At 56.6% G+C, this 26180-nt stretch overlaps 1 protein-coding gene across 4 annotated transcripts in view; it reads left to right on the top strand.

Annotated features, from left to right (window-relative positions):
• Positions 1-26180, top strand: part of PARVB (parvin beta) — a 97292-nt gene that overhangs the window by 60449 nt on the left and 10663 nt on the right. For all 4 annotated transcript variants that reach the window (XM_072843600.1, XM_072843603.1, XM_072843601.1 and 1 more), the window contains exons 4-10: positions 3410-3512; positions 8696-8836; positions 9546-9661; positions 12510-12568; positions 14651-14670; positions 21363-21424; positions 23905-23973. In XM_072843600.1, the coding sequence (XP_072699701.1) occupies positions 3410-3512; positions 8696-8836; positions 9546-9661; positions 12510-12568; positions 14651-14670; positions 21363-21424; positions 23905-23973 (570 nt within the window). The remainder of the gene's footprint in view (positions 1-3409; positions 3513-8695; positions 8837-9545; positions 9662-12509; positions 12569-14650; positions 14671-21362; positions 21425-23904; positions 23974-26180) is intronic.

The following is a 26180-nucleotide window of genomic DNA, read 5'->3' as shown; positions in this document are numbered from 1 at the left end:
CCTCATCCTCTGCCCCAAGTGACTTCACGGCCGCTGCCCTCGAGGACAGGTGGGCGTCTGGGGCTGGCATCGCCCTCCCCCGGTCCTCCTGCCCCAGCTCCCCGACCTGGCACCTCCCTGCTGGTCCTAGGTGGCCTTGAGGTTCATCCCCATCCTCCTTCCTATCTCTGCTCAGATGTCACCTGCTCTGAGACGCCCCCTGACCTCCTGATCCCTGATGGCCACTATACCCTCTCTATCCCCAAACCCTTAGTTTTTCCCATAGACTTGATTTTCCAAATGGTTTTAAATTTATAGAAAAATAGCAGAAGAGAGTACAGAGAGTTCCTGTCCCCCCACACCTCATTTCCTCTGTTAATATCTTATATCAACATGGCACATTTATTCAGTATTAATATATTGTTGTTAACTAACATCCACCTTTTATTCAGATTTCCTTGTTTTTTTCCCTTCTGTCCTTCATCCGGCCCAGGACCCCATCTAGATCCCACATTACTGTGCGCTGTCCTGTCTTCTTAGCCCCTCTGGCCTCTGGCACTTTCTTAGACTTTCCTTGTTTGTGATGACCTTGCCTGTTTTGACGACTATTGATCAGGAATTTCATAGAATGCTCCTCTATGGGAATTTGTCTGCTCTTTTTCTCCGGATTAGAGTAGGGTAACGGGCTTTAGGAGGAACACCAGAGAGATGAAGGGTCCTTCTTACCCCATCCTATCAGGTCTGGGCACGCGCCGTCCATAGGACCCATCGCTGTTGGCGTCGACCATCATCGCCTGGCTCAGTGTCTCTGTCAGGCGTCTCCACTGTACCTTGCCTTGTTTTTCTCTGTAACATTGATCATGAAAAAAAAAAAACCAACATTGATCACGGTCTGAAAGTGGGTATATTTGTTTATCTTTTTATGTCGGGTTAGAATGTAAGAACAGAGGCCCCATCTGTCTCGTTTTTTGCAGAGCCTGGCGCATAGTGGGTGCTCAGTCAATTCATCAATCAACTTGGTGGCTGTTTACAGAGTGCCAGTGCCAGGCAGTGAGCCCCAAGGGCTGGGGACGGTGGAGCCACTGGTGCCATAATTCCCACCCTCAGAGAGCTTCGGGTCCAGTGGGGGAGCTCATTACAAGGAAAGATGTGTTCCCATTGTCCATGTGAACAGGGTCAGGGAAACGATGCATGAGTGTGGTGAGAGGGTGTTGGGGCATGTGGCCTGGGTGGGGCGGGGTGGTCAGAGAATGATACAGAAGCTTGAGATCTGAAGGATGCGTGAGAGCTGGCCAGGCGGTTTAGGTTGGAAGGAATGGCACATGCCAAGGTCCTGAGGCAGAGAGGAGCATAGGGGTATGTGAAGAGCCCCAGCAAGGCGGCAAGACGCTCAGTTGGAAGTGGCATTGGTTCAGGGGGTGGTTCAGTTCAGGGAGGTCAGAGAGAGGAGGGCACAGCTGGCTGAGCCGTGGAGGAGAGTGCTAGGAGGCGGGAGGGGAGGCAGCTCAGCTGGGGGCTGAAGGTGTGGTCATGTCCTGGCCCCGGGATTGAGGTCCAGCTGCTAGACCCCCAGGCCAGGCCCTGACCCCAGGCGGCTGGCCCTGGGCACGGGGAAGGAGGGACAGTGTGGGAGCGCTGGCTCTGTCTTGCTGACCTTTCAGGATGGCTTTGTCGAAACCTAATGCCATAGGGCTGCTCACACTTTCTTTCTTCCTCCAGACCTGCCTTTAATTTATGTTTACCTCTATTCTTCTTGGGATTGTGGGTCTGATTTAATATTTTTGAGTTAGTGGGGAAATAGAAGATGCTTCACAGAAACTTGCTCTGTGGCCGATTTTGCAGGTTGCATCTATTGCAGAGAGTGACAGAGAACAGTGTATCGGACTGGTGCCCTTCTGTTCATCTTTGAGGGGCAGTAGACCCCCCACTTCCGTGAGGTTATTGAGACCAATTAGGTGGTTTTATCAGCTTTGCCTGCACAGGAGAATCCTATGCTATTTTGATCACGTCCGTTCGGGTGTCCATTTTATTTCGTGGAGAAGTGCTTGGAGCAGGCCTGGCCGATCGGGGTCCTGTTTTCTCCATGGCTATTTTCACAAGTGAAGCCGTCTCCTTTTATAACATGTTGCCAGTTATAAGAGAATGGAGACCTTGTCAAGAAAAGTCTCCAGCGGAAGGCTTTTGGCCTACAGAAACGAGCGCGCGTCCATGTGAACACTGGGGTGCCCACTTTCACAGTGGTGTGACTCCCAAAAGCCGAAAAGTGGCAACGGCCCAGATGCCCATCAGCTGGCAGGTGGATCCGTGAAACGCAATAGATCCATATGCCTGGATGTCATCCTGCCGCAGGAAGGAAAGATGGACCGATGCATGTTTTCCGCGTGGATGAGCTTTGAACACTTCATGCCCAGTGACAGAAGCCAGACAGAGAAGATCGCGTGTCAGGTGCAATAGAATTGATATGAATTTATATGAAATGCCATTTGCATGAAATTGCATTTTTTTTACAAGATTTTACTTATTTATTCATGAGAGACTGAGGGAGGGAGAGAGAGAGAGAGAGAGAGAGGCAGAGACACAGGCAGAGGGAGAAGCAGGCTCCATGCAGGGAGCCCGATGCAGGACTCGATCCCAGGACCCCGGGATCATGCCCTGAGCTGAAGGCAGACTCTCAACCGCTGAGCTACCCAGGTGTCCCTGAAATTGCATTTATATGAATTCATCCAGAATAGGCTAATCTGCAGATTGCGAACATAGCTGTGTGGTGGGAGGAACTGGGGAGGGGGAGTGGGGGCACCTGCTACTGGGTATGGGTTTCTTTTGGGGAGATGAAGCTGTTCTCCAGTTGATTGTGGCATCGGGAGCATGATTGGGTGAAGACGAAAAACCACCAAATTGCACACTTTAAAGGCTGAATCATATGGTATGTTAATTCTATTTTGATAAAGCTGTTGAAAAGAATAGGAGCTCGGAGCTTGTGTAATGGGCCATAGGGGACCGCCTTCTCTCCACGGCTCTAGGCTCAAGTGATGCGAGCTGCTTTGGTGCAGATCCTATGGGAGGGAAGGAATGGACGTTTTATGGTCCACCTGTCCTGCCTCGGGCCACGCGGGACAGTGCTGTTACTATTACTCATGTAACCCCCTCTCCGAGGCACAGTGAACAAGCATCATCATTTCCTTTTCCCGAGAGTGTCCCCAAGTTCCCGCCAGGAGGATGCCTGGGTCACTGTGGTGGCTGCCCCCTTCCTGTCCTCTCGTGATGTCCCAGGGGAAGTCCAGTAACCCAGGGTGCATCTTTCCCTTCCTGTCTGTCTGCTGTGCCAGGGCACGTCTCGGGGTCCAGCAGTGTTCAGGTCCTGGGCTTGCTCTGGCCCTTGCCCTGGTCTGCGTGGTGTGGCCAGTGAGGCTGTAATGCTACTTGTCCCCAGGTTCTCATCGACTGGATCAATGACGTCCTGGTGGAGGAGAGGATCATCGTGAAGCAGCTGGAGGAGGACCTTTACGATGGCCAGGTGCTTCAGAAGCTCTTGGGTGAGTCCACAGGCGTCCCCAGCAAAAGGCTGCAGTGGGGTCGTCCTGGGGAGGAGCCACTCAATGCTCTGCATGGTGCCATGGGTCATACGTCCCGAGGGTCGCCTTAGAGCTGCCTTCCTGAGACCATGCTCCCAGAGGGTGGCTTCTGGGTTGCAGCAGGCCATGCCCAGCTTCCAGAACTGTCCCATGGGGATGGGGAGATGGGGCAAGAACGGTGCCTCTTCCTCCACGGGTCAGCCCTCCTGCCTCATGTAACTCGCCCTGAAAGACATGTGATTGGTGATGGTGGCCCAATCATGCCCTTACTCAGCCTGTCCCCACAAAATACATTTGGAGGGAAAAAGTTGTGTTTGTCTTGGTTATTCAAAGATTCACCTTGTGGTAGGTGTGGATCTGGGCTCTGGGGGTGCAGTGGTAACCAGAGGGAGGGTGTCCCCCTCACCCACCTAACCCCCCCCCCCCGCATTCTGGCAGAGGGAAGAACGAGAAATGTCACAGGACACAGATAGATGCTCGGAGAGAGTGGCACGCGCTAGGAGGGAAGCCAGAGGGTCCCAGGATGGAGAGGGTCTGGGCGGTGGGGGCGGCCCCTCTGGCAGGGGACATCTGAGCAGATGTCTGCACCACCGCCAGCCTCAGAAGAACAGTCCAGGCTAAGACTCTGGAGTGAGAAGAGTCTGTCGTGTTTCAAGACCAGTGAAAGGAGGCTGCAGGAGGTGGGGGAGAGGTGGTGGGGGCTGCCGGACGAGGCTGGGAAGACGGACGAGAGGCCAGGTCACATCCAGCCCTAGTAGACGAAGCCCTTTATTCCAAGTGACAGGGAGCCACTAGAGGTTTTGAGCAGGGCCGTGACATGATTGGAGCCACGCATTTTAAAAGTCACCCGGGCATCAGGGTACAGAAGGGAGGGGTCGGGAGTAGGCGCTGAGATCATTCAGGAGGCTGTTGTAGCAGCCCGGGCCTCAGATGAAGCGGCTCAGACCCGGGCAGCGGTGCACACCCCGGGAGAGATCTTGGGGGTTGGAGCTGCCAGAGGACTCAAAGCTGACAGCCAGGTTTGTGGCCGGAGAGCCAGGGAACCAGGAGCCCCTTGGGAGGAGCGAGGGGGGTGGGGAACGAGGAGGTGGGTGTTGCAGCAGCTGGGGCCCTTTCAACCCGAGTCGGGGGCCGGGTGAGGGTGGAGCTCGGCAGCACAGAGATGAAGTTCAACGCCACGGTACCCGGCAGCCTCACCTGGACAGGGTGTTCCAGGTTCGTTATTTGGCCGAATGCCGAATGGCCAAGGATTTCTGAGTGTTTAGCTGAGCCAGGAATCCCCACCTTAGAATGACTTCCGTGGTACAAGAATAAATCTGAAATGATATCAGGATTGTTAATACTCATCACGACTTTATTAATTGATAATGTCCAGGTTGAATCATCCTATTGTACACCTGAAACGAATGCAATAGCTGTATGCCAAGTACACGTGATCAAAAACAGTATCGGTCAGAGTCACGATGTTTGAGGTGGTTGGTGGGTCACTCCCAGGGTCATCCTCAGCCCTGTCGGAGGCTGGGTTGCCCTCAGGATCGTTAAACCGGACAATCGGGGTGACAGTCCGAGAGAAGGGGCGGGGAGCAGCCTGGAGCTCAGGATCCGCCAGCAAGGATTGCTCTGATGGGGGAGCTGCCCGGGTGACCAGCTGTCTTCCTTGCCTGAGGTGGAGACTCAGCTCCCCTTCGGCTCTTGGACTCGAAGAGTTGGCTGTGGGTGACGCTGCTGACTTATTAAAACGGCCCCTCTAGCGAGTGGCTTGCTCACTTCCCGAGGGAGATGCTTCCTAGCATTTTCAGAAGCAAACTTAAGAGCGCGGCACATGCTTAAATGTTTTCCTTCTGATGCTTTTGCACGCACATGTGGCTTGCTTCATTCACCCCATTGCTTGGGGAAAAAAAGTTGTGTTCCAAGCCTGAGTTCTAGCAAGTGTCGGGGGGGTGCTTGGCACCCCGTCACCGGATCACAGGACAGGCTCTGAATTTGCCTGTAAATGCTGCTGGCGCCTCCCAGGTGCCGGGTGGCAGGGGCATCTTTAGAGCAGGTAGGAGCTAAGAATTCGTGCCCCTCAAGGCACATCCTTTTGGTCCCCTCTTCAGCTGGCCCCGGCACATGCCACGCTTGCTCTGAAGCAGATGTGGTCGCCAGTCATGCAGTGTGGGCTGTCACCCGCAGAGTGTCACATGAGGCTGCCTCTGGCTCGGGCAGTCTCTGTATCACGGAGCAGCTGCCTCCCATCCCGTGTGGATCCTAAATCTCTCGTATGTCAAGTGGTTTGACATCCTCCGCGGTTTGAGGAGAACAGTGGAGGAGGGTATTTGGATCTTAGTAGAAAATCGGCGTGCCTTGCCTGGTTGCATCACTGCTGGTGTCTCTCTGCTGACACCGGACGTGGCAGTGACCTGTGTGATTGCACGTCCTCGAGCCCAGGGTTACCAGGAATGACACCCACGTAGACAGTCTGCTCTTCACTGCCTCCAGAAGCAGAAGCCAAAGCCAAAAAAGGCGATCGTGGCTGAGTGCCAAGGCCGAAGCTGACTTCTGTGCATCTAGAGAGAGGAGAGGTCTGCGGCCCGGGCCCAGGGTGGTCAGCAAGGGGTCCGAGGAGGAGGAGCCAGCGAAGGAGCCTGAAGGGTCCAGCCGCAAGAGGGAGGAGGCACCAGGGGAGCGCTGCGCTCCGGAGGGTAGAACAAGGGCGTTCCAAGGATGCGGGGGTGAGGGGGTGAGGACACAGAGTGGACCTGTGGATTTGGCCACGTGAGATCGCCAGGTGCGGGTCACCAGCAGGACCCCGGGTGTGTCCCTCTTCTTGAGAGCAGGCTCTGGAAGCAGCTGCCGACTGCCACGCGGCAGGTTTCCATGGGTGTAACTCTTCCGCAAGGTGGACCGTTGGGCCGAGGGCGGATGCCCACGCTGGGGTCCCTGGGGGCTCCTGGGCTGGCTGTCGTCCTGCTTCTAACTCCCGGCACTCCCTTCTCCTTGCAGAAGGCAGGCCCGTCCCTGCACGAGGAGTGTTCACAGCTCCCCATTTGGCCTCCCCGCGTTTGCCCTACACATCTGAGAATCCCCCCCACCTTCCTGTCCCTTTCTGTGTGGTGAAGGCAGGTGAGGCCAGAGCCAAGCCGGCAAAGCCCTGAGCCGCCCCCACAGCCCATCCGTAGGCAGAGAGACGCCTGGTGATGTGGGCAGCCAGCTGTTTTATTCTCTCCCGCATGGCAAAGCCACTGGGGCCAGCCCCAGGCAGCACCCAGGCACAACCAGCCTCCCCGGTTCCTGTCATGGGCTGAATTGTGTTGTCCGCGCCCCTCCTAGAATTCATAAGTCAAAATCCTAATCCCTAGGACCTTAGCCTGTGACTGTATTTGGAGACCGGGACTTTCTAGAAGTCAGTAAGTTAAAATGAGGTTGTTGGAGCTGGGCCCTAAACCCATATGGCTGGTGTCCTTTTAAGAAGAGGGGATCAAGACACAGACTCACACAGGGGGATGGCCGTGTGGGGACACAGGGTGGAGATGGCCGTCTGCAGGCCAAGGAGAGAGGCCTGGGGAGACGCCAGCCCTGCACCATCCCATCCTCTAGCCTCCAGGATCCAGAGCAAGTACATTTGCATTGTTTATGCCCCGGGTCTGTGGTGCTGTGTGACCGCAGCCCTAAGAGCCTGATACAGTTGCCCGCCTTCTCCATCACTCCTCCTCCTCCAGACACCACGGCCACATTCAGGCCCCAGGGTCTGCAGGGTTGGCCAGTGGCGGGGACAGCAGAGGCGTGCCGGGCTCCCCGGCTCCCTGCGCCCCGTGAGCGAGGCTCTCCGACCACCCAGCTCTGAAACCCGCCCCTTCCTTCCCCAGGATGTCCCCGCTCCCACCCTTGACACCTGGGGGACCTGCTGTGTATTTTCAGGGTGTTCATATGGAACAGCTGTGGCTTATCCAGCTAAGACCTATTAGATGCAGAGGGGCCATCAAAATACATAATCGGGAACCAGTTCCAGCCCCTGCAGGATGCATGTGGTGGAGCTGCTTTGTTTTGCTTCTAGCATTCACGGCTGCCGACCTGATGTTAGCGAGGTGGGGCTGCCTCTCCACTGCGGAGCCCCTTGTCTGTGCTGCGTGCAGCCCCAGGCCAGCACCTGGCGCACAGAAGGTGCTGGTATAACTTTTTGGTGAGCTGAGGGAGGGAGGGAGCGAGCATCTCAAACCCCACAGGCATTGCCCTATAATGATCTTATCCTGGAGATAAGATCAGAACCGCTTGCTCTTGTTCTAATTGAGGGAGGAGAGGACGCTCGGAGAGAATGCTGAATTAGCGGGTCTCCAGAGAAAAGGCCGCACACACAGTTTTGCTGAGGCCCACTTGCAAAATGGGAGCCCCCCCTCCCCGTGACCAGCCTGGATCCCACTGCTTTTACGCTGTTGCTCCCGTCCATGCCTCGGCTAGCAGCTGGCTCCTGGCTCGAAGCCGATCGGGCTCTGTGCCCAGCACCTCGGTCACCCTCCCGGGGAACAGGTCACCCTGTTCTGCGACACTTGCTGTTGCTTTGCCGAGGAGACCCATCAGGAGACACCCCAGTCTTAGAGCCCTTTCTCACCTGGCCTCTTAGCAGGTGGGGGGCCCGCATGGCGGGGCCGAGGCCAGGCTCAGGGTCAGTCGCCGGATCTGGAGCAGATGTGGCGGTTCCTGTCTGGTTCCTCCAAGTGGCTCTGGGCCCACTCTGGGTGATAAAGTCCTGGCGACGTCTGCGAACATCTTGCCATCCTTACTGCGGTGTCCAATTGTTAGAGCAACAAGACTGGGGCCGTCCCTGTCCCCATCCCTGCGAGTCACTTCCCTGCCTCTCAGCTGCACCTTGAGTCATTTTTTCCATGTCATGTGCACAGGATGTTCCCAAGTGGGACACCCCTAGTTCTGCCCTCGGACTCTGCACCCCCTTTTGCACTGGAGGACATTCCCAAGGAACACTCAGGACGAGGAAGCTGGGAGTTCCATGGCTCCCCACCCTGACATCGCCCTGCTGCTATGTGATGCTCGCTCCACCAGAGGCAGGTGGGGGAGTGGCCCCCTTGCGGTCAGCTGGCCAGGCGACCCTGAGACCCTCTGGCACCCCTCCTGATGCCTCGCATCTTGCTTGTGTCCTTTCATCGCAGAAAAGCTGGCAGACTGCAAGCTGAACGTGGCCGAGGTGACACAGTCTAAGATAGGCCAGAAGCAGAAGCTGCAGACGGTGCTGGAAGCGGTGCATGGCCTGCTGCGGCCCCACGGCTGGGCGCTCCAGTGGACCGTGGACTGTGAGTAGTGTCCCCAAGTGTGTCCCCTTAGCTTTCCGTGCTGTCACTCATCGTGGCATCTGGGCTTGTGTTCCCACTGCTGCTCTGTGAGAGGCATCTAGGACAGGACAGAGCCAGTGTCCCCACTCTTGGGAGTTAGCTCCTGGGTTACACCTGTCATTGCCTTTTTTTCAGAGAGGAGGGGAGCTGTTTCTGGTTGGGTGGCTCAGGGGAGGCCCCCAGAGGAAGGAGGGAAAAGACACCACCCAGGTGACCCTTTCAAAACGCTGTGCTTTTTAAAAAAAATTTTTTTTTTATTTATTTATGAGAGACAGAGAGAGAGAGAGGCAGAGACACAGGCAAAAGGAGAAGCAGGCTCTCTATGGGGAGCCCAATATGGGACTCGATCCTGGACCCCGGGATCACTCCCTGAGTCAAAGGCAGACACTCAACTGCTGAGCCACCCAGGTGTCCCCAAATGCTATGCTTCTGAAAGTGGTTGCAGAGGTCACCGTAAAGCCAATAGGAAGGAAAAAATTAGAAAAAAGTACGTAAGGTGCTCATCGTCATCATTTTTTCCGTGGTCCGTGCTTTTTTTTTCTTCCTTTTCCTCATGGTTTTTCTCTGTGGTCTCATTTAGACACAGTGTCTTTATTGCCTTTTGGACATGGGCTCGGGGTTCCCGCATAACCTGACCTAAAGCAGCTCCCTTCTTGCCTCCCCTGACAAGCTATTCACGGGAAGAACCTGGTGGCCATCCTGCATCTCCTCGTGGCCCTGGCCATGCACTTCCGGGCCCCGATCCGTCTCCCCGAGCACGTGTCTGTGCAAGTGGTGGTCGTACGGGTGAGTTTGGGGCGATGGGCTTGCCCGTGACACTATGGGAGGGGTATCGGGACGCCTTGGCTCCTGTGGATGGATTCCTTCCTGCTGTCTCCCCCCCCAAAAGAGGCTACTTTCTCCTTCCCCCCTCTTGACAAAATGTGTGTCTCGCCCTGGCTTGGAGACAAATGATTGGAGCTCAAACAATGGCACTGATTTGGAGAGAGGCAGATTCAAAGGCATGAGCGTATTGAGGTTTAATTTTCCAGATTTTTTTTTAAAGAACATTCATTTCTCTCCAAAACCAAGTAGTTGGAATTCAGTTCTCTTGAATGAGCTTATTACTCACCGGAGAGGGTTGAGACCAGCGGTATGAAATAGATACCCCAATTAAAGCTCCTCTGCATCTGCTCTGCATTACATCCATCATTCCCCGCAATCTCTCTCTTATGGTCATTTCTTTCATTTCACTTGGAGAAATGTAACCGGGAGCTAGTGTCCTTCTGACGGAGGCGGAGCAGCCTTTCCCGCTGTTGTGTCGCCTGCATCGGAGGGGACAGACCCTGCCCTGGGTCCACGTTTGTGGTCTCGTCCAGTAAATGTGTGGGAAGCACGTACTGTGTCCCTGGCACTGCGCACTGGCTATCGGGGACACTAAACGGGGAGAAGACTCGGGTTGCGAAAGCACCGCTTCTCCTGCCAGACGGATGAGGTTATGCTCGGAACCTGGATGTCTGGGTATCTGTACTTGCGTACGTACTGCGTGTATACTTGTATTGATAAATATATATACTGTGTATACTTGCAACATCCAACTCCATGCTTTCCCTGCGCTCTCTGGGGCTACAAGGCTCTGGCTGGTCCTGATTTTCCAAAGCCGTCTCCCGTCTGACCCTTCCATTACCCGGAAGCTCGGTCATGACCTGGATGGGTGGTGAGGTGGGGGGTGCGGGTGGGGGAAGGAATGCCCCTTCTGGGCATCAGGCCAGGGTTACCCGCTGCCGTCTGGCCCTGCCTGCTTCCTAAGGACGGATGTTTGTGGTCAGTGGTGATGGGATCGGGGACCATTCCTGCTGCCCGAGTCCTGGATGCTTGCTCGAGGCGGCCAGCCGAGAAAGGCTTCCCAAGGACATGTGGGCATGTGGTTCCCAAACCCGTGTCCGTCAGACGCGGGGCCCCATGAGCCCCGTACAGCTCGGCAATCAAGGTATTTCCTTTCAGGCCTGCACTTTGGTCCAAGAAAATCTTTTGGGTTTTTCAGAAAGTTTTACTGACTCGGGCAAGCACTTGCTGGCGCCTCCTGCCTGACCGGGGTTATGGGAGGATTCTTTGGGCCGCACCCAAAGGCATAGGAATCAGGGAGAGGAGGTCCCGGGAACTGGCCGGCCTCTGGCCCCAGAAGTCCAGGGCCTGATCCTCCATGTCCGGTGATCCGGCCAGAGATGGGAGATGCAGGGAATCTGGGGGTCCGTGGAGGGAAGCGATGGGGGGACAGGCCTTGTTTGCTACCTAGCAGCATGGCCTTGGGAGATGGCTTGATTTCTGAGTTGCAGTGATTTCCCAGACCTGAGACAATGCTATAAACCTCAGAAATACTGTTTCATGTGTCCAGTACCTAGCCCTGGGCCTGGCCTCTAGTAGGTGCCTAATGTCGGATACGTGAGTGAGTGGGCTGTCTCCGGCCCTCCCTCGGTGGGCTCTCCTGGAGATCCGAGTGAGGCCGAGAGGCCGCGGATGGCCGTCCAGGGCAGGTGGTTGCTCTGCATCTGCAAGAACCAGCTGTGAGAATTCCCCGGAGGCCGAGCTCAGGAAGGGTTTGGGAGCTCAGATCTCGAGAGGCATCCATGGTGGGTGGCCCAGCTGGAAGTGAGTTCCCCATTTCTTGAGGGGTTCAAGCCGGGGCTTGCAGTGTGGGGGGGGGTAGCTGGCTGCCAAGCTCCACCCTGAGGTCCCCGGACGTCTAGGCTGCCCCGTAGCCCCCATCCCCGCCCATGGCTGCCTCTTCACACCTGTGGGGCCTCCAGAGAAGTCTGGCACACACAATCTTCCATCCCGGACTGCTGTAACAAAATACCACAACCTGTGTGTTTAAAACAACAGACATTATTCTCTCACAGTTACAGAGGCCAGGAGTCCTCTAAGCGAGGAGCTGGCTGGGCCACACGCCCTCCGAAGCCTCCAGGGGGGATCCTTCCAGCTTCTGGTGGCTGCCGGCCGTCCTCGGCGTTCCTGGCCTCATAGACTCGTCCCTCCAGGCTCTGCCTCTGTTGTCACTCAGCCTCTTCCATTTCTGCCAGTGTGTCTGGGTCTCTGTTTTCACTTAGAAAGACTCTGGTCATGCTGGATTTAGGACCTCCCGTAGTCCCCTGTGGCCTCATCTTCAGCTGTATCTGCAAACACCCTGTTTCCCAATGAGGTCACCTTCTGAGGTTCGGAATGGGCATGACTTCCAGGGGGGCCACTGTGCTCAACCAAGTGCACACGTTCTTGCACTGGATGCTTCCCAATGTCTGTGGGTTCCCTGTGCGCCTTACCTCTCCCAGCTGCACGGCGCAGGGGATCCCTTTGGGAGTTGGGGTGTTTCTCCTGGGACACCCGTTCCCCCCGCCCCCAGCTGCCAGCTCTCAGAGCCACGTGGAGAGCCAGCGGGCAGGTTGGGGGGAGAGGGCAGCTTCTAGCCTCCCAAAGGGTCACCCATGGGGTCACCTGCAGTCTGCCCTGGGTGGGTGTGGCTTAGGTGCTGTCCCTAAGGTGGCCTGGCTCCAAGGCCATCCGCACACAGCTCAGCTACCCCATCCGTGATGTTCTTCCTCCGGTCCCCTCAGCCTGCACGCGTGCTTGTATACTTACTTGTCCGTTTTGGGGTTTGCAGAAGCGGGAAGGCCTGCTGCATTCCAGCCACGTCACAGAAGAGCTGACCACAACGACGGAGTAAGTGCACCTGCCGCCCTGGCCTCAGGCCCTGACCCAGCCCGGGACCCGCACGGGTGCAGGGGGGCTGATCTCTGGTGCAACGTCCCTCAACCTGAGGATGAGATTTTCACGCGAGGGCTGTCCTAGCTTTACCTGCATGCACTTTCTTCAAAGATCTTTTTTTTTTTTCCTTTTTCATGAGGAAGGACAAGGTAGCAGTTTGGTTCCGTATGTAAATGACTAATTCTCCCAAATAGAAAAGTAAACAAACTACGGGCAGCAAAGGAATTAGAACTTAACTTAGGCTGCCCGGTATCTTTTCTGGAATAACACAGAGAATGGTCAGCAAGTAAAAATGTAACCGATCCCTTTCCAAGTCTCTTACAAGGAAGAAAAGGGTAAGCGTAAGTGAAAACTTGAGCTTTTGTAGGGCAGGCATGCTAGTGTCTTCAAGGTCTGCTGTGAGAACAGTTATTCTCCAAAGCCTTTGGACTTTTTTTTTTTTTTAAGATTTTTATTTCAGAGAGAGGGAGAGAGCACGAGCAGTGGGCGGACAGAGGCAGAGGGAGAAGCAGACTCCCTGCTGAGCAGGAAGCCCGACGTAGGGCCCCATCCCAGGACCCCGGGATCATGACCTGAGCCGAAGGCAGACGCTCAGCTGACTGAGCCACCCAGGCGCCCCGCCTTTGGAGTTTTATTCCGTATTTTAGGAGGTGACCTTAGAGAATATTGGGTGGGGGCAGCAGGTGTTCAGAGTGGTTAGGGACCCCTTGTCCCGGTTCATTTATCCACCTGTGCATCCGCTCCGTTGGAAAGGGAGCCACACTTCTGAACTAGAACTTTCCTTTGAGATAATACCGAGCCGTCTCTGGTCTCTTAGAGAAAGCCAGAGGGCAACTTTTAAAGAAGTCTAAAAGGCTTCAAAACTATTGAAAATAGCGCATCAAATGGCGGATTTCGCGTGTAGCTTTTAGGAGCCCCCATGACACCCTGTTAGGGATCTTTAAAATTCACCACCTTCGTGCCTCTCCACCAAACCTGTTTCAGATGAAACAGATCATTAGAGATTGATCGTCTCGGTGAACCCTCCCGACCCGTTCACCGAGTGATTAATTACCGTGTCATGAATCCACGTACGGTCTTTTCAAAACTCGGGGCTGACGCAGGAGACCACTCCTGGCCTGGGAGCCGCCGTGTGGCCCCATGAGCCGCTCAGCTGTTCCAAGCCCACGGGGAGGGGGGCGGGGGGACGAGGGGCCTGGTGCTCGGCCTGGCACCCACAGTGGCCCTTACGCAGCCAGCCTGGCCTGTTTGGGAGCAAGAAGAGGGCAGCGGAGGGGAATGAGGAGTGGGGTGGGGTCTTAGTTATCCATAATTGTGCAACAACCACCCCAAAACCACGTGGCTTAAAACTTAAAACTTACCATTCAGCAGCACCAGAAGACCCATTTTCTGCTGAACTGTTCTCCCTATTAACCGGTCCCATGGGGATCCCTGGGTGGCGCAGCGGTTTAGCGCCTGCCTTTGGCCCAGGGTGCGATCCTGGAGACCCGGGATCGAATCCCACGTCGGGCTCCCGGTGCATGGAGCCTGCTTCTCCCTCTGCCTGTGTCTCTGCCCCTCTCTCTCTCTCTCTCTGTGACTATCATAAATAAATAAATAAATAAATAACCGGTCCCATGATTTCATCCCCCCCCCATGGCATTAATGGGGTGATTTATTTATTTTTATTTTATTATTTTAAAGATTTTATTTATTCATGAGAGACACGGACACAGGCAGGGGAGAAGCAGGGGAGCCCGATGCGGGCGTGGATCCCAGGACCCCGGGGTCACGCCCTGAGCTCCACCACTAAGCCCCCCAGGCGTCCCTAATGGGGTGATTTAATAAAGGTGGCCATTTGCTGCTGATCTTGGGCAGACAGTTAGAAATCCACATCAGCACCTGTCCTTTGCAATTAGGGGGACAGAGAATCTATCAAACCAGAACCTAGATTCTTGTAAAAGTCCTTCAGCGGGGCGACTCAGGGCTCCTTGGGCTCCCTCTGCACTGTGTTCTGAGCCACCCTCTGACCCTCTCCCTCTCTGTTCTCCGTTGCAGGATGATGATGGGTCGCTTTGGTAAGTGCCTGTGGGGGTGGGGAGCCCGAGTCTCGAGTCTCGGGCACTTTGGGGCTGTGATGGGAAGCTCCTGGATGCGTGCTATCACAGGAGGGGCGGTGAGGAGGCACCCCAGGACCTGGTGGGGTTTCCTGTGGCCAGAAGTGCTGGCTCTTCGGCTCTTCGAGGAAGTGTGGGGTTCACCCTGGGTCTGTCCGCTCCTCCGAGCTGCCACAGGCAGGTGGGATAAGGAGAGTGTGGTGGGGGTGGTGGGCACGTGTCTGGGAGGTGGCAGGTGCTCTCTCGCTGGCCTGGCGGGCTGGTGCCAGGAGGGGGACCCGGCCTAAGGCAGGGCACACATGGCCAATCTAAGAGAGCAAGTAGCGGCGGATGGAGCTTCTTTACAGGATGTACTTTCTTTTCTTTTCTTTTTTAAAGATTTTATTTACTCATGAGAGACACAGAGAGAGAGGCAGAGACATAGGCAGAGGGAGAAGCAGGGGAACCCGATGGGGGACTCAATCCCAGGACCCCAGGATCATGCCCTGAGCCGAAAGCAGACGCTCAACCTCTGAGCCACCCAGGCATCCCTACAGGATGTACTTTCATACATAGTTTTCCCTTTTTAAAATCACCAGCTTCACACACCTCCTTAGAGTCAGGCAGCCTTGGCTGTGGTCCTCCTGGGCGACCTTTGCGTGCTCCTTCACCTCTCTGTTCAGTGGGATCTGGGGCTGGTGAGGGGACCGAGTGAGATACTGAATGTGGCCCTGGGCCCAGCATGCTTTCTGGCGGTGACAGCCGTGAGGGAGGGCCGGGTGGTTATTGCTGTTAGTTTTCTGTGTCTGTTCCCAAAGAGCTGTTCCCAGTCCTCTGCAGGAGCCCAGGTTCATCTCAGCAAGGGGGTGGACAGATAGGTTGGGGCAGCTTTAGACCCTCAGGGGTGGGGGGGCCCCCGGCTCTCAGCCACAGCCAGAGGCCGGGGGAGTGAAGCTCACTGCTTTGGGGACTATTTCAAAATGGAAAGCCCTCAACACCACCGCTCCCCGCCCCCAAATACCACATTCAGCAGTGAGCACAGCTGTTCGCAGGAAAAGTGGAAGCCACATGGAAGTTTCTCTGGGTGCCTTTCGAGCCTGCCGACCTGGAGCTGATCCTGCAGGTGTGGGGGCCTCTGGGGGAGGGGCGACCTCCTGGTCAGGCTTGGCTACAGGGCTCCGTCCCCTGCAGTTATCGTAGGGACGGAAGGCACAGCACTGCTGTGTTTGAAGAGGGCACGTGGCTCTTGGTTTTTGTTCAGACCTCTGTAAGTAGGCCTGAAGCTGCGCTGCTCAAATTCACGGTCTTCACTATTTTTAAATAGCCATTCAGTCCTTTTTAAATATCTTTGTTTTTTTTTTTTTTAAGATTTTATTTATTTATTCATGAGAGACAGAGAGAGAGAGAGGCAGAGACACAGAACATAAAGACTCCTAACTCTGGGAAACGGACTAGGGGTGGTGGAAGGGGGGTGGTGAATGAGCACTGGGTGTTATTCTGTATGTTGGTAAATTGAACACCAATAAAAAATTAATTTATTAAAAAAAAAAAAGAGAGAGACACAGGCAGAGGGAGAAGCAGGCTCCCTGCAGGGAGCCCGATGTGGGACTCGATCCCGGGACTTCGGGGTCACGCCCTGGGCCAAGCCGAAGGCAGATGCTCCACCACTGAGCCACTAGTTGCCCCGTCCTTGTTATTTTAAAGAAAGGGAGAGGAAAGGAAGCCCTCCCGTGTCACATTGCTGAGGATGTGGCCCGGCAGTGGGGAGTGCGGGCTGCGGGGGGCAGGTGGCCTGGCAGCGGCCCTGCCCTGTGTGTGAGCCGGGCCATCAGAGCATCACGACATGTCTCTGATTCTCTGTGCGATGTCCCGCCCCTGTGTCGCGCGGGCCCAGCTCGAGGTGTGGGGGCCCCGGGGAGCCTCCATGCAGCAGACAGGGCGGGAGCCGGACCAGCAGCAGGCTCCGGGCTCCCGGCTGGTGACTCTCGGGGGAAGAGCCAGGGTTCACAGCTGCTGTGCTGGTGAACACGAGGGGCATTGGAGCCTTTCCGGGGTGAGGAAGCCCGAGAAGCCGGTGGAGTTATTATTACTTTATAGGCTCACCCTCCTGTGAAAGGCCGGCGGGCTGCTAGCGGGTGACAGGCTCCTTTTCCGCCCCCAGCTTCAGCTTCTGCGATCGCCCAGGTCCCCGGGGTCCCCAGGCGGGCAGCCTCTGCTGTCGCTGAGCCTCTGCTGGTACTTCTCTTGTGGGACCCCCTCCCCGGGGGCCCCTCCAGCCCTTGCCCATGAGGTTGGATCTCCCCCCTCCCCCCACTGCCCCTGGGTCCTGGTGCCCATCTCTGCCCCTTGAGTTGGGAGTCAGGCTTCCTAAGGCACCCCCTGACCCCACCCTCCCCCTTATGACCCACCTCAGGCTAAACTAAAGCCACAGCCCTTGAGGTGGCCTCCAAGCCCCTCAGACCACCCTTGGCACACCCCTCGCCTCCTCTCAGCCTCCTCACTCCCCCGCTGTCTGCCGCCTGTGGCTCCCCGTTCATCTGAGAGCACTTCCAGCTCGTGCAGGAGCAGTGTCCTCTGCTCAGAATGCTCTCCCTCTGGATTCCCTGGTAGCTCACTCCTCAGCTTCCTCCAGGAGGCCCTCCCTGACTGCCCTGCCCACGCCCAGCCTCTCCACTTGCTGCTGCTCACAGGGAGCTGCCATGGCCTGGCAGGCTCGGGGTGCCGGGACACCCTGGGACCCTGGGCCCCTCCTCCTGTCCTTTCATACACGGCTTCTTGAGCTATAAGCATCCTGTGGGCTGGAGCTGTGTCTTCCTCAGCATGCATCCCCCGTAACTGCCAGCCCTGGGCCGCAGACCTCCTGGGAGCTTCCAGAACACCAGGTGGACCCTCCTTGGGCTTTGCAGGGGGTCCCTGTTCTGTGCTCACTCGTCACCTGAGCATGCCAAGCTCAGGAGTGGGGGTCGCCCTGCCCCCCCCCAGACCCCCCTCCCCTGAGTCATCCCGTCCTGGCTGAGGTGGGCTGGGAGGCTTCTCCCAGAGGAGCTGGGAGCTGCTGCCTGGTCTCCATGGCAACGGGCCTGCTGGCTGCATCTCCTCCGCAGGCGGCCCCTCCCCCGTCCTGGGCTTCAGGACAGGGGAGAAGTGGGGAGCAGCTCTCCTCCTGTGCCCCAGCTCTGCCTCGGTCTCCTTGTCTCTGCCAGCAGAGCTCGTTCCCCCCACTGCGGCCTGACTGGGCCACCTGTGCCGCCCCGGGTCACCGCCCTGGGCCCAGGCCCTCTGAGCCGCCTCTATGGGCCTCAGGGTCTGCAGCCCTCCCTGGCTTTCTTGTGCTTCTCTTTGCACTTTCTGTTCCCTCTGCCTGGAATGCCCTTCCTCTCCTTGTCCCAGCAAAACCCCCGCTCAACATAAGGCTCCCGTGTGAGGCCGCACTCAATCCCCTGGCCCTTTGTCCCCAGACTTTGGGTGCCTCCAGGGACAGAGCCGATAACACGAATGAGGGACGGGGCCAGAGCATGGAGTGGTCCTCTGCCCCTCAGCCTCTGCGCAGGCCGGTGCGGGGTCAGACCTGGGAGCGCACATCCCCAGTTCCACGGCGGGTGTGGATGCCAGGTTGAGTGTGGCTGCAGCCTCCGGTCCCTGCAGACAGGCGGAGTCAATTTATATTTTAAAAATGTTACTCAAACGAAACAACATTTGGACTGAAATGAGCATCCATGAGGGTCGCACTGGGGCAGATGCTGGCCGGTCCTGGCTGATTCAGCCCCTCCCTATGACCGTCCTGGCTTGTTTTGGGTACCTGTCCTCTCTGTGCTATCTCAGTTTACCCATCTGCCCCCACCCAACCTGGGTCCCTCCCAGAGCTGAGCTGCTCCCTCTTTATCCCTGTGACTGTCCCCAGAGCCGCCAGTGGGACATTGGTGTGGAGTGGGGTCAGGGTCCCCACGACACACCTGCCAGGCATGCTCCTCCCTTGATTCTCCGTGAGTTTAATTCTTACACCGGCCATGAGCTAGCGACTATTTTTACTCCTTCTTTACGGAGGAGGGGAAAACAGCTGCTTAGGGAAAGAAGCTACTGGCCTGATGTCCTGGGACTTTGAGGTCAGACGACCGGGATCTATGTTCGTTCCTAAGGCCAGGCTTCCTGCAGGGGCGCAGCAGAAGCTCCCTGGCCCCCGGCCGTGCCCTGTGATGTTGGGCCGTGCCCCAGCTGCAGGTCGGGGTGGCTGGGGGCTGGCGGGCCTCCACACCCTCCCGTGCTCCCTGCACGCCTTCGCTCTGTGAGCCCAGCGGTGGCCCAGCTATATTTACCCGGCTGACGTCAAGCTCTGTTCTGCTCCCAGGGTTTTTCTCAAGCTGCATTTAAAGTTTGTATTTTGCTTTGTAAAAGATTTAGCTTTTTTTTTCCCCTTAGCAGACTCTTGTACTGAGTATAATCTGACTGAAATGATTATAAAAATAATGTACGGCTGCCTTGGTAGAAAAGCTGGAGGGGGGGCACCCTGCAGCATCGGGCCTTTTGGTTACTGTTGGCTTTGAGGTGAAGAAAGCTGGGCAGTCCTCCCCCCAAACACGTGCACCCCCACGTATGGGTGTATGCATGCCATACATAACACGTGCACATGCATGCAAACCCCCATGTGTGTGTGCGTGTACAACATACATACATAGGCCCCCCCATGCGTGTGTGTTTGTGCACCACACATGCACACGTTCCCCACATGGGTGTGTATACACACACCGCACATGCTCACACATACACAGCCCGTCCCCCTCTCCTGTCCTTTTTGCCTCCCACCTTCCTCACCCCACCCCCAAGGCCAAGGAGGATGTTACCTGGGCTGGGCGGGGCTGTGAGTTGCCTCCCCACACCCTAGACCTTGGACATTGAGCACTTTCCTTTGGGGGCCCGGCTGGTAGGCAGGGCTGGGATGCTTCCTCCAGAAGACCTGGTTGTCTGGCCTACTTGGGTGTCGGCCTGCCTTCTCTCTGATTTCTCCCTCCTTCCCTCCCTCCGTCCCTCCCCTGCATGGACCAGGCCAGGCAGTCCTGAAGCAGGCCCTGGGTCAGCTCTGGTTCTGGGCTCCCCGCCATCTCCAAACAGGCAGTGGAGGCTTTGTACCCTCACCCCACGCAGCCCGGCTGGGCTCCCCAGTCCCCAGACCTGCATGCTGGGGTTTGTCCCCAAGCCCCTGCTGGTAACAGTGGGCCTCTCTGCTGGCCAAGGTCCTCTGAGCACATGGGATGGGGAGACAGCTGGCTCCTGGAAGATAGAAGCAGGGGCCATAGGGCCTTCCAGAAGCCCTCCTTTCCCTGTCTACACCACCAGCGACTCCCCACAGCCCTGCATCCACTGCGAGGCTTTGGTATTCCTGCCTGCACTCCAGGCTGCAGTGGGCTCCGTCCTGCCTCCATGGGGCCCCGCCACGGCAACCCCAGGCCAGAACCAGGCCCTTGGCTCCCAGCCTGCCCTGCTCCTTCTTATCCCCTGAGAGCCGCATTGAGCTGGCCTCCAGTGGCCTCATGTTGGAAACGGACGGGATTGATTCTGTGTTGATTTGGAGCCCACAGCTGGGTCCTTGGGTAGCAGAATGGGGCAGGGCTCCCCAGGAAGAAGGAGAATGGGTGGGACATGACGGGTGTCCCCCAAGGAGGGTTCTGGAGAGAGATTCTAGAGCAGAGTCTCCTGGTTTGTTGATTGGTTCTGTGGCAGTGGAGGGAACAAGCGAGACGGTGTTTTCAGCCAGCAAGGAGTGGCTGAAGGAGCCAACAGATGAACAAATGTAGGATGTACTCTCAAGTAGTGATTAAGTGCTCTAAGAAGTGTCCCAGGGTCAGCAGGTGTGGGGCACTTTTCTAGACGTGGATGGTCATGGAAGGCCCTTCAGAGGAGTTGACATCCGAGAACAACCTGAAGGAAGTGTGGCAGGTGAACAGCAGGTGCAAAGGCCCTGTGGTGGGCGTGTGATGGAGGAGAAGCTGAGAAACCAGTTAGTGGAGTGAAGTCAGGGAGGGTGTGTGTGTGTTGGGAGCCGGGGGAGGGGTTGGTGACTGCCCCCACTGGGTCCCATCAGCCATAGGAGAGGGAATGAGTTTTATTGTAGGAGTGATGAGAAGCTGTTGGAGAGCTTTGGTTAGGGGGCGGGGATGGGGAGGGGCAAGATCCATCCAGGTCTCCAGTGTCCCAGCTGGGAGAAGGGCCAGGAGCGGAGGCGTGGGCCAGCCGAGGCGGGAGGCGGCCGCCTGTGCCCGGTGAGGCCCGTGCGGGGCTGGCAGCCGTGCCATCGGGAGGCGGGCTCAGAGGCGCCGCGCCGGCAGATTCGCTGGTGCGCACGGAGCGTGGGGACGGAGAGAGGCGGACGGGGGATGCCTGAAGCCGAGGATGTCACGGGGGCGGATGTTCGAGCACCACCCGTGACTTTCGTGTTACAAGATAGAAACTGAGAGAGACCGAGACAGAGTGAGAAGCATCTTTTCCTTGATTCTGCTCCTCGACCGCACCTGCCCTTGGGTTCTGGCGGAAAAGACGAGGATTCTAGGCGGGTGGGGAGAGTAGGGGCCGGACATCCCCGGGGAGGGGGTCGGAAGCTGCCAGATTCCCGGGTTGGGCCTGGACCGGAGCAGCGCCGCGCGTTTCCATTAACCCGCCTGTCCCTTCACCTGTCCACGCAGAGCGCGACGCCTTCGACACGCTCTTTGACCACGCCCCGGACAAGCTCAGCGTGGTGAAGAAGGTAAGCCCCGGGTCGGGCTGCTAACCCCCTCTCCAGGCCTCCCCTCTCCCCCTGCTTTTTTTTTTTTGCAGCATGCACCCCATGCCGGGGAGAAGGTGGGAACGTGTTTGAGATCTCTGAAATGTTTGCCACATGGATGGAAGTGTAATTATAGTCAAAAACGTAACTGCAGCGCATAAAATTAGCACCTTTTAACTCAACATCTCTGCTCCCGGGGTATCTTCCTGCCCACCCGCCCGCTTCTGCTGAGTGAATTAGCCAGCCGGCGCCAGCGCGGCGCTTCGTTCGACTCCAGGCTTTTTCTCAATGCGACAGTGTTTTTGAGTGTGTCAGCCGCTGGCTCTTGCAGGCCCCGTTGCCGTGGGGCTGTACTCACGACCTGCCCTGGACACGGGCAGGCCTCCGCTGGCCCAGCTGCTCGGGGCGCCTGTTTGGTCCATTTCCCCGCCGCCCAGGAGCGCAGAGGACGAGACCTTCATCAGCCCAGGCAGCCTGCTTGTGGGCTACGGGTGAAAAACAAAAACAAACAAACAAAAAAAAACACAAAACAACAACAACAAAAAACCCCATGTGAACTGAGGCTGTGGAGTCAGGGGCTGGGGAATGATGAGCTTCCAGGGGGATGAGCTGTCAGGAGGGCTCGTCCTCACCCAGCCCACTGCGCCTGCAGACGTCTCAGTGCGGGGAGGCACTTCCCACCTCCCTGTGAAATCCAAGGAGCAGTTGGTCATTTCTGCCTGTGACCTAGGGGAGCGCCCTCTTTGTCTGGCACAATTCCCCAGAACAGGTTTCCTGATGCAGGACGTCTCAGGACCTTTACTATGGTGGCTAGTGTTGGAGTTCTCCCAAGGGAGGACTTGGCAGGAAGCATTTTCCAAACTTGCTTGTCAATGGTGAGATCTGTTTATCTCATGGTTGACCGTGATCATGGAACCCACTTTTGGAAAATGCTGGTCCAGCCTGGGACAGTGAGATGATTGGTTCTGGGAAGCACGTTGGCAAAAGGCTGACAGCACCACCCCAGTGGTCCTTCTGGGGTGGAGCCGCCTTAGCATCCTTGGGTCATGAGGGACACACCTTGGGGCCTCCAAGCAGTGCCTACCGCCCCCAGCCCCTACCCCTGCCACAGCTGGCTCCCATTGAGTGGATGCACAAGAGGATTCACATCTGGCTCCCCCACCTATCAACTGGGTGGCTTGAGGCAGAGGATAACCCCTACCTCAGTTTCCCCATCTGTCAGGACCCAGAGGCAGGACCTACCACTCTGTGCAAAGGCCCTGCACACAGTCTACTACATGGTGTTGACTGTGGTGTGGCCCATGGCCTGTCTTTTGATAGATATGATGTTAATTCTTTGAAAAGACGTATTTTGGGCCCGTGGGGACCCCAGTGACAAAACAAAATCCTTTTATTTGCCCGACCGGTTCTTGCTTCCAGCCTGGCCCTTGCCCACCCCCACGTTGACAGTCGCCATGTCAGTGGCTCCTTTTCCCCCAGGATAAAAGCAGGAGCACCCTGTCCACCCCTCCAGGGTCACCTCCTGCTACATCCAGCTGCGGCCTGAAGATCCCAAGTGTTGGCACATGTGTGCAGGGCCCAGGTGCCCACTCTGCCCACCTCTGCACTCCCGTCTCCCGTGGTGTCACCTCCCTTGGCTCCTGCGGGGGTCCACACGTCTCTCCTTGCACTCAGCAAACCTCCCTGCCATCGCATATCTCACACGCTGGGTCCTAGCTCTCGATTTCCTCGCTGCCTCCACCAGGGGCCAAGGTGGAGAACCGTGCCGCAGGCTGTCCAGGCGGGGCCCTGTCTTGCCGTCTTCATGGCCCCCGCATCAAGCAGAGTGCCTTGCATGTAGTAGCTGCTCAGTAAATTTAAAGAGAATGAATAAGGCAGGGCCAGGGTGGTCATGTCCAGGGGTGGGGGTGCAGCTGGCGTGGCGTCCCATCGAAGCTGGGTTTGCTGGCTGAGACGTTCCAGGTGACAAGTTTTAAACTTCGGTTAGAGACGAGACGCTGGGGGCCCTGTTTCCTGAGATCCAGCTTGCTGCAGGTTACGGAGGCCGATGTGTGTGGTCCCTCGGGGTGGGGTTGGGGGGCCCAGGCGGCCTCCTGTCATTCCTGTACGTCCAGGACGCATCTAACAATGGAATCCTCTTCCCCTGACGATTGTATCCTTCCTAAGGGCGCTGATTGTTCCACTACAGGATCGGTAAACACACGTGTGTGGCCGAGCACGTGCGCACGCACACAGGTTGGCCGGGGTTGTGCGTTTTCCTCTGCAGGTGGGATGGCGAGTCAGGCATGGTTGCATGAAGACCAGGGCTCGCTGGATGCACGTGAGCCTTTTATTTTAGCAAACGGAGGAGATCCTGGAAGCGTCTCACAAAGCGGGTGACGGCCAGGGCAGATCCGTCCGGGTGGGTGGATGGGAGCAGACCGCCTCACTCACGGCTCCCGTCTCTGTCTTTGCCTTGACAGTCTCTCATCACGTTTGTGAACAAGCACCTGAATAAGCTGAACTTGGAGGTGACAGAGCTGGAGACCCAGGTGAGCAGCGTTCCGGGGTGAGGCACCTGCCTGTGGTTTCAGCCTGTGCTCTGATCCCGGGTGGGCCGCCTTGGCCTTCCCCCAGGCCCTCTGTTGTAACGTCCTGGGCTGCTTGGAACACGGTGCCACGGACGTGGGCGTCCTCACAGCCCTGGAGGCTGGAGTCCCCAACTGGTGTTGGCAGGGCTGCTTCCTCCTGGGGCTCTGGGGGGCAGGGGAGGTGGGGGCTCCGTGCCAGGCCTCTCCCCCAGCTGCAGGGACGTCCGCTGGGTTGTAGACGCCTCACCCGCATCCCTGCCTTCATCGTCACCTGACACTCCCCCCCATGTCTGTGTGTCGTGTCCAGATGTCCCCTTTTTTTTTTTAAATCAGCTACCCATTCCCCTCTTAAGAAACAATTCATGTTGCTGGGATCTCAACGTGCTTTTATTTTATTTTTTTAAAAGACTTTATTTATTCATTCATGAGACACACAGTGAGAGGCAGAGACACGGGCAGAGGGAGAGGCAAGTTCCCTGCAGGGAGCCCGATGTGGGACTCGATCCTGGGACTCCAGGATCATGCCCTGAGCCAAAGGCAGATGAGCCACCCAGGGGTCCCGAGATGTCCCCTTTTAGTTAGGACACTGGTTGTGTTGGATTAGGGCCCATCCCGGTGACCTCATCTTACCTCCGTCATGAGCATACTTCCTAATAAGGTCACAGTCACAGGTTCTGCGGGTTAGGACTCCAACACTTTTTTTGAGGGGGACCCAGCTGAACCCGTAACACCCTCTGAGACGTCCTGCCACCCCCACCGAAGGGCTGTGGCACGTGCAATTCTTTCAGTCTAGAACGTTCCGTGCCCCCGCTTCTGTTCTCCACGGCCATGCTTACTGAGCAAGTGCTCGCTAAATACCTGTCCAACGAGGGTGCACAAAATATATCTCCTGCAGCTAGTATATAAAATATACTCCCCCACTCCGCTCAGAGCTAATGTCACACAGTGAAAATCTGTTTCAAACGCTCCCCAGGCATCGAAGACAAAATATAATTTTCCCAGGATTAGCTGGATGCTTGAATTCAGAGTCTTTAGACCTCTCGGTGCAGATTCCCTCTAACCCCCAGCCAATCCTTCTTAAACCCCTGGGCGATTGCTTCCGTTCTGTGTCTTGCTTTGCCTTTTCCCATTTGCTTTTCTAATTAAAAAAGTAATTCAGGTTCATTGTAGAATGTCTGAAAACGCAGATAAGCAAAACAAATAAAAATCATCCCTAATCCCAGCACCCAGAGATAACGGTGCCGGGGGGTTTTGTTCTGGACCTTTCTTCCACCTGGCTGGCTGATCCTGGACAGCACGGGTCTGTACTAGAAAGCCCAATGGACCGTTTTTAATTAGTATATTCATCGGTGCGTCGTTTGTCGTAGTTTGCGGGCACTGCGCACCCAGCCTCATGACCTGCCGTTGGCTATTTCCTCAGTCCAGGAGCGTCCCAGCCTAAAAATAACAGTTCCCCTTCCTCCCTCCTCGCCGCCTCCCCGCTTCCTCCTCCCCAGACCTAACTGACTGCACCTCATGGTCGGATGTGTGTTCTAGACGTCGTGCGTGTGCGTAGGTGCGTTTTGCAGGTGACCGTGGCTCTCACTGTACAGCTCTTGTGTAACGCGTATTTTGTTTATTTGAGTCTGTGCGCATGATGGCATCTAACCCTCTTCCCTTGCCCAGTCTGTCCGTCCGTACCAGTCACCTCTGAGGACTGCCTTCTATTCCGTCCTGAGGCTGGGCCGCACGTCACTAAGCCGGCTCCTCGGGATGGGGCGCATCCCACTGTTGTGATGGGGGGGAGGGACCCGGCAGTGGGATCGTCAGTGCAAAGGCAGTGATGCTTCCAGGGCCCGGGGAGGTTTGCCCTCTTGGGCATCCTGGGCCCTGCCAGCCGTTCCCAGCTGTCACTCCCCCCGCCCCACCCGGGGTGATGCACACACAGCAGCAGTGGTCGCCGGACATCCCGACTGTGACCCTACACCTCGGTTTGCATTGATCGTTATGTGCTTGGCGTCTCCCTTTTTTTTCTCTACCACCGTGCTTCAAGGAGTATCTTAAAAGTATTTCTAACCACTGGTCCACCAGAAGAGAGATTTTTATAAATAACGTGCATCCTCAGGGAGACCTGGGCTCAAAGTCCGGCTCAGGGTGTGTGCATGTGTGTGCGCGTGTGTGACATGCAT

This window comes from Canis lupus, chromosome 11 (assembly GCF_048164855.1).
Source record: "Canis lupus baileyi chromosome 11, mCanLup2.hap1, whole genome shotgun sequence".
In the NCBI taxonomy this organism is placed as follows: domain Eukaryota; kingdom Metazoa; phylum Chordata; class Mammalia; order Carnivora; family Canidae; genus Canis; species Canis lupus.
This window is presented reverse-complemented; position numbering and strand designations above follow the sequence as displayed.